This window comes from Ovis aries, chromosome 4 (assembly GCF_016772045.2).
Source record: "Ovis aries strain OAR_USU_Benz2616 breed Rambouillet chromosome 4, ARS-UI_Ramb_v3.0, whole genome shotgun sequence".
NCBI classification, from domain to species: Eukaryota; Metazoa; Chordata; class Mammalia; order Artiodactyla; family Bovidae; genus Ovis; species Ovis aries.
The window spans coordinates 79,975,892-79,981,800 of NC_056057.1; the positions used below are offsets into that span (position 1 = coordinate 79,975,892).

Genomic DNA, 5,909 nt, shown 5'->3' on the forward strand with positions numbered 1-5,909 from the left:
GATGGACAGGGAGGCCTGGTGTGCTGCGATTCATGGGGTCGCAAAGAGTTGGACACGACTGAGCGACTGAACTGAACTGAACTGATGGTGAAACAGGAGGGAAGGGGGCAGGGCACTATCTTTAAAAGAATGGCATAGCCAGAGCACACGACATAAACTGACTAGAACCAGCTAGGTCCAGGATGGTGGACGAGTAGACTTTCAGTGGACCTTGAGCATCCGTAAATACTTGTTGTGATATGTTAGCAGCTAAGTGACAGGCCCACCAGCACCCACCAGCACAGTTTTGAGGCCAACCATAAAAGGTCAAAAACTGGGTGGTGGCCCAATTCCTGGAAATCCCTGCCCTTTCCCCAGTACTTGGAATAATCCTCCCACTCATTATTCCATGAAAATACCCAGCCCATAAAAACTAACCACCCCATATTGCAAAGCTCTCCTTTGCCTTCTGAGGTGGTCCGCACTCTGTCTGTGGAGCGTCACATGAGTGCATACGTGCTCAGTTGTGGCTGACTCTGTGTTTCTCTCTAAATAAATCCACTTTCTAACCTAACACTTTGTCTGAGATCTTTCTTGAAAAAGCAAGAACCTTAAATTCACCAGGAACTGCTGTATCCTCTTTTCTCTAGGCATCTAAAATTTCACATAGACTCTTCTATTGTTCTAAAGGGGCTGAAGGGAAGTCTGGAAGCAGAGATGACAACATGGCAGTGCAGGGTGAGAGGCAGAGTGGATGAGGCACAGTCCAGAAGTGATCTTAAGCCCAGGTGTCTCCAGGTGGCTCTGGTGTCCTCTTCCCAGACCCTCCATCTCACAGGAGAGGTCAACACCACCTGCAGCCTCTTCCTTAGCAATCCTGGTCCCTGACTTTAGGAATACTCTGAGTGATTTTTTAAAACAAGTTTTAGGGGATTGAGAAGTTAATGTTTTTGTTTGGTTTAGTTTCTTAATTCCTCAAATATGGTTCTAGAGGACTGGTTCCCAGACATTTGTGAATAATTTTTTTTTTAATTGAGAACATAGTTTTCTCTAGTGCCATGCAACAATTTTTGAAAACCCCACAAAACTGTTAAGATTATCATCATCTCCTTTAAAATAGGACATCATAACACAAAGCACATAAACTGGAGAGAGGGCCTTATATCACAGAGCAACCTTTACCACAGGAGTTGAAAACTTTACACACATGAGTTTCAAAACACAATACTATCTATTTTTTGCATTTTGTCTCAAACCAGTTAGAAATTTGCCACAAATTAGCACTGGTGCATGGATCAGCATTTTGCAATTACAGTATTCTTTTAGGGAAGACTCCAAGATAAAAACTGACAGCTTTTTGATATACATTTTTAGTAATGCTTTCACGTTACTGAGCTCCTGAGAAAGATGGGATCATTCCTTTCTCAGATCGTGTGTGTGTTGGGGATATTTTAATACGTCACATGCTTTATTGCACTGTCCTGTCTTTCTCTCATACATATTGGGAGGGGAGGGGCCCTTTCAGGCTCTCCATGCTTCTGCAAAAGAGCAGGATGGACTGGTTTTCACTGGGAGCTGTTCTTTTGTGTGTGTACTCTTGTACACAGACAATGGCCCCTTACCTCCCGTCATCACCCTCCATAGGGAGCCAGAAACTCAGCCTAAACATTGTTGTTGAGATTAGAAATAATTTTTTTTCAAGTCAAGTGGGTGGATTTTTTAGGACAAATATGAGAATGATAAGTTTGGCAACTGAGTCCTTCTGTATTCTGTTTCTGATTTCTAATGTTAATAGATACAGTATGTAGGTAACCTTTTTTTTTTTTTAAACTGATTTAAAAACTAATATTTATGTGGGTTTTTCCGCCGCGCAGAACTCTGCGCTGGTGGCGGCAGCGGCCCGAGCGAGAGGAAAAGATGCTAGAACCACAGGAGAATGGCTTGGTTGACCTACCAGATTATGAGCAGACAGAAGATGAAACTTTCCCCCCGTTCCCACCTCCAGCCTCTCCAGAGAGGGAAGATGGTGAAGGCGCTGAACCTCAAGAAGAGTCAGGGAGAGGAGCGCCTGTTCCCATACCTCCGAAGAGAACAGTTAAAAGGAATATACCCAAGCTGAATGCTGAGAGATTAATTTCAGAGAGAGGGCTCCCAGCATTAAGGCGTGTGTTTGAGAAGGCAAAATTCAAAGGTAAAGGTCATGAGGCTGAGGACTTGAAGACACTAATCAGACACATGGAGCACTGGGCACATAGGCTATTCCCTAAACCGCAGTTTGAAGATTTTATTGACAGAGTTGAATATCTGGGAAATAAAAAGGAAGTTCAGACCTGTTTAAAACAAATTCGACTTGATCTCCCTATTGTACATGAAGATTTTGTAAGCAATAATGATGAAGTAGAGGAAAATAATGGCCACGATGTAACTGCTACCGAATTAGATCCCTTTCTGACAAACTCATACGGAAGTGTAGAGTTTGCTTCTGAGTCCAGTAGAAGCCTAACAGAAGAACAATAACAAAGAATTGAGAGAAATAAACAACTAACCTTGGAAAGAAGACAAGCAAAGCTACTGAGTAACAGTCAGTCCCTAGGAAATGACTTGTCCGTGAACACATCCAGCACACAGACATCTGAGGAGGGTAGAACAGGTGAGGAGCAAAAGCAGGAAGAATCAAATGGATTTAACAAAGACCTAGACAGTCCACATAATGCTGGTGCTGCCAGTACTGTAAAAGAAGAGGAGCAATTAAAAGTTGAGAAAATGGAACTGGACCAATCCTTTTAAAATGTATGGTAGTTACTTAAATGTTCCTCAAGTTGGATAGGCCTCAACTGAGAGCGTCTATTAACTTGCTGTCTTCTAAATCTGAGATGATGGTGCAGTGCATTTTGTTTGCTTTGAGTGAAAATCTTTTTATATAGTGAAACTTTTATTAGACTCCTGTTTAAAATCTGGCATTATTTTAATTATGTGCTCAATTGCTCAGTTGTGTCTGACTGTGACCCCCATGGATTGTAGCCCACCAGGCTCTTCTGTCCATAGGGTTTTCCAGGCAGGAATCACTGGAATGGGTTTGCCATTTCCTCCTCTAGGGGATCTCAACCCTGGGATCAAGCCTCAGTCTCCAGTGTCTCCTGTACTGCCTTTGGATTCTTTAGTGCTGAGCCACTGCAGAGGCCTTATTTATAATTGTTTCTTATTAACTTCCGTTGTCTATTTTTCTCCTTAGTGTTTATTTGTATATAAGTATGACCTTGTAAAAATGGTTGGTAGTTAATAAGTAGCTTTTGCTGCTTATGATCCCATTGAATGCCCTATTTTTACTAAATTGGGTGGTGTTTTAAGATGTAAATATGTATAATAAATAATAATGTTTTTTTAAAATAAAAATGTCACGAACTAAAAAAAAAAAAACAAAAAAAGCAAAAAAAAAACCCAAAAAACCAAACTAATATTGTGGATGGGAGCTGAGAAACAAAGTGTAGCTGGCAGTGTGATTGATGATTGCTGATTTTCTCAGGGAAATAGACCCCAAACCTTGATCTGGAAGAGGAAGAGTGAGACAAAATTAAATTGGCTTGTCCAGTAAAAAATGGGCTTCCCAGGTGGCTCAGTGGTGAAGAATCTGCCTGCCGAGGAAGGAGATGCAAGAGAAGGGTAGATCCCCTGGAGAAGGAAATGGAAACCAACTTAGTATTTTTGCCTGGGAAATCTCATGGACAGAGAAGCCTGGTGGGCTACACAGTCCATGGGGTTGCAAAGAGTCGGACACGACTGAGTGACTGAGCACACACAAGCACTTGCATGCCTAATAAAATAAGGAGAACTCAAAATTTTCATGGCAACTTAAAAGGAAGGCAGAGTGAGGGCTTATGGATGAATCAGGAATAAGGAAAGATGGGGGCCAGTTGTGTGGAAAGAGGTCAAAGGTGAGATTCAGCCACAGAGCTGCTTCCTGTGGGGGAAACAGCCAGGAAACTTCCAGGAACAGGAGCATCTCATATACACTAACAGGCAGTCTCCAGCCATCTGCTATATGACTATGTGAGTTCTCTCTTAATTCTAACTCTTTCTGAAACTTTGTTAAAACTACCATCTTATTGTGGGTAATACCTTGTGTGGAAAAATTATGGAAAAATATACACATTTCCACATTTGGTATGATGCAGAGTAGACTGAGGAAGCAGATGCAAGAGTTGAGAATCTAAATGAAACAGATAATTGAACAGAAGGAAGATATTAGGAGAGGGAGCCACTATGAGAAATGGAAAGTCCCTGGGATTCCTGGGAAATATAGCTACACGTGGGTTGGTGGTGAAACTCCTTTTTAGTCTTTATTTCAATGTCGAAGAGAAGGGTGCTTTCATAGGATGGAGGACTTGGAGACACCCATACAGCTGATTCTTGGGTTGCGCTAGTAATTGATCTGATGATTTTAGGAATGGTAGCTTCTCCTGATTTGCTGCTGAACCAGCTGAGTGATGTTTTCAACTTTAGGGTATAAACATGGTCAGGAATCCTGCCTACCATATCCAACATCCTCACGTCCCAAGAGAACTGTCCTAGAATTTTACTCAGCACCCAGAACTTTTTGTAGGAAGATGATCATCTGGTAAGACTCCTTCAAAATTAACTGGCTTAGTATTCAAGCTCATAAAACTATATATATATATATTTTTTTTCCTCTAAAAATTATGGATTTTTTGAGAGAGGAACATCAAACAGAAATTTCTGAGATCAAGAGCAGGAAATGAGTGATTCAGCAGGCTGGATTTCACCCAACGAGCTGTCTTCACAGCTGTAGAGAATAGCTGAGAAAAGTTCCAGGGGCCTTGCCTAGTACTGCTTGGAAGCAGTCGGGCTGGGAACCACAAGAGAGCTCTCTGGAGCACGATGGAGGACGGTTGGAAAGCCTGGCTTAGGCTCCCCAGAAATATGTCAGTCTGGTGCCACTGCTCCACTGGAATATCCTTTAATTGCCTCTGACTCCACATTTGGAAGTGATCCAGGGTGAGTCAGGATTTGGGAGAATGGGAGCCTCTTGCCAGGCAGGAGCATTCAGGTGTTTGTTCTGCTCCAAGCGCCTAAGAAGACAATTTATCCTGGAAGCTGGTGCTGCTGTGCTGTGTTCCGAAACTGAATATAGTGCTGGTTAGTGAAGGAGGACTACCCTTTGGGCAGGGCAAGTGAGCTCAGTTACCACGTCTTCATTTGTTTATTCTCTTTCTGTCTAATCATAAGGCATGTTCAACAAACACCTGACCCTGCCTGTTATCATCTGATGATTCTATGTGCCCCACTCTGCTGAGTCCATGGAGAAACATTTTGGAGGACATTTCTCGGGTAAAATGACTGGAGAGCTGCTTTTGGAAAAGAGGAGTAGGCCTCAAGTGTGTCTTCTTGAACTCACTGTACCTTGATTTTAGCAGGGAGCAAAACCCTTCTACATCCTGTGGTAAGCATTTGTGTTACTTAATCAGTCCCCAAACTCGTCCCTTACATCTTTCTTCTGCCACAGCCACCTGCATACCCACGGTCAGGTACTTTTCAACCACGTGCCCTGATTTCCTGTAAACAGATCTGTTTAGTGGGTCTCCCTGTCTCCAGATTTTTCACATTCTCATGCATCCCTCTTCCCTCCCTCAGTTGAATCTTTCTCAGATGTTAGTTTCATCATGTTATTCTCCTGCTCATGGCTAACAAACTGAAATAGTACAGAGAGACTTTTAATACAATGTGGTAGTCTCAAATTCCACTGCTTTCTAACCTGGAGCCAACCAATTGCAACCTGTTCTCTCTTTGTTTAAAAACATTTTTGATTGTGGCAAAATGTCCAAAACGTAATAGTCACCATCTTAACTATTTTTACATGCACAGTTCAGTGACATTCAGGACATTCACATTCTCAATCGTATAACCAATTCTGT

The 5,909-nt window shown here is 42.3% G+C and overlaps 1 protein-coding gene across 1 annotated transcript; it reads left to right on the forward strand.

Moving 5' to 3' along the window:
• The first annotated feature begins 1,864 nt into the window (after nt 1-1,864).
• LOC105606666 (TIMELESS-interacting protein-like) lies at nt 1,865-2,766 on the forward strand. The gene is given in 1 exon segment (XM_042248319.1): nt 1,865-2,766. A coding segment is annotated over 1 exon segment (870 nt). The 5' UTR covers nt 1,865-1,896.
• The last annotated feature ends 3,143 nt before the right edge of the window (nt 2,767-5,909 follow it).